The sequence below is a fragment of the Cynoglossus semilaevis genome, chromosome 8 (genome assembly GCF_000523025.1).
Source record: "Cynoglossus semilaevis isolate Cse_v1.0 chromosome 8, Cse_v1.0, whole genome shotgun sequence".
NCBI classification, from domain to species: Eukaryota; Metazoa; Chordata; class Actinopteri; order Pleuronectiformes; family Cynoglossidae; genus Cynoglossus; species Cynoglossus semilaevis.
The window spans coordinates 29,471,850-29,473,059 of NC_024314.1; the positions used below are offsets into that span (position 1 = coordinate 29,471,850).

General features: G+C 53.2%; 1 protein-coding gene across 1 annotated transcript in view; it reads right to left on the reverse strand.

Moving 5' to 3' along the window:
• The window catches only part of nav3 (neuron navigator 3), a 103,403-nt gene that overhangs the window by 14,614 nt on the left and 87,579 nt on the right, over nucleotides 1-1,210 (reverse strand). Inside the window, exons 19-20 of the mRNA XM_017034053.2 lie at nucleotides 643-684; nucleotides 8-144 (exon numbers count right to left, since the gene is read on the reverse strand). Coding sequence (XP_016889542.1) covers nucleotides 8-144; nucleotides 643-684 — 179 coding nt within the window. The remainder of the gene's footprint in view (nucleotides 1-7; nucleotides 145-642; nucleotides 685-1,210) is intronic.

Here is a 1,210-nt window from a genome sequence, read left to right on the forward strand (position 1 = left end):
TGGTATTTTCCTGTGGTGGTACTAGCAGCTCCTGGAGGAGACAGAGGGGACTGGCTGCCCGTGTCCTGGAGCCCCCCGGTGGAATGGGACCTCAGCCACTCCTTACCCTCTTCATTGGACGTCTGTCGAGAGGACGGTGGGTACCTGAACGCACCACGAGAGGGAGAGGGAGGCAGGGTGAGACAAGATCAATAACATGTGAATAAACAACACACACACACAGGTCCCTGAACGACCCGGAGCGGCTGATGCCCCGCGGTCGATCTTCCAGGGAGGTTGTGCTGCCACCCAGTGGATGATCTTCTTCATACAGGTCAAATGAGTCCTGGGCGGGGATGCTGTTGGAGCGGCTCATGCTGGTGGTGTTTGGTGGCAGGTTGTACTGGCTGATGTTGGTGGGACTCACTGTGGGGGAGGGGGGGCAGGAGGAGGAGGGGGGACAACAGGTGAGGATCAAATCAACTGGAAAGGTTTGATTTTCAGACGGTGNNNCCCTCCTTACCCTCTTCATTGGACGTCTGTCGAGAGGACGGTGGGTACCTGAACGCACCACGAGAGGGAGAGGGAGGCAGGGTGAGACAAGATCAATAACATGTGAATAAACAACACACACACACAGACACAGACACACACACTGTTTACCTCAGTCCTTTCTTGGGGAGTGTGTTTCTGTCCAGAGGCATGCTGTCAACACAGAGGAGGAGGAGGAGGAAGAGGAGGAGGAGGAGGAGGAGGAGGAAGAGGAGGAGGAGGAGGAGGAGGAGGAAGAGGAGGAGGAGGAGGAGGAGGAGGAGGAAGAGGAGGAGGAGGAGGAGGAGGAGGAAGAGGAGGAGGAGGAGGAGGAGGAGGAAGAGGAGGAGGAGGAGGAGGAGGAGGAGTGTGTTAGATAAGACTGAAACACACACACATGTATGGTGTATGTTCAACATGGATGTATTTCAACACAGGGACGATGTTGATGTTGATGTTGGACTAATTCAACACAGAAAAACATCTGAAAAGACATTTTCATCATTGAACAATCATTGAATCAGACCTGGACCAGCAGAGTCTGCACCTGGTCCAGGACCAGGACCAGGCCACAGGGACAAAACATATTTTATTGAATATCTGTAATTTTTAATTTTTTTTAAATGCATTTTGACTTTATTAATAGTGGGGGAGGTGGGGGGGGAGGTGGGGGCAGGTGCAGGGGCGGCGCAGCGGAAAT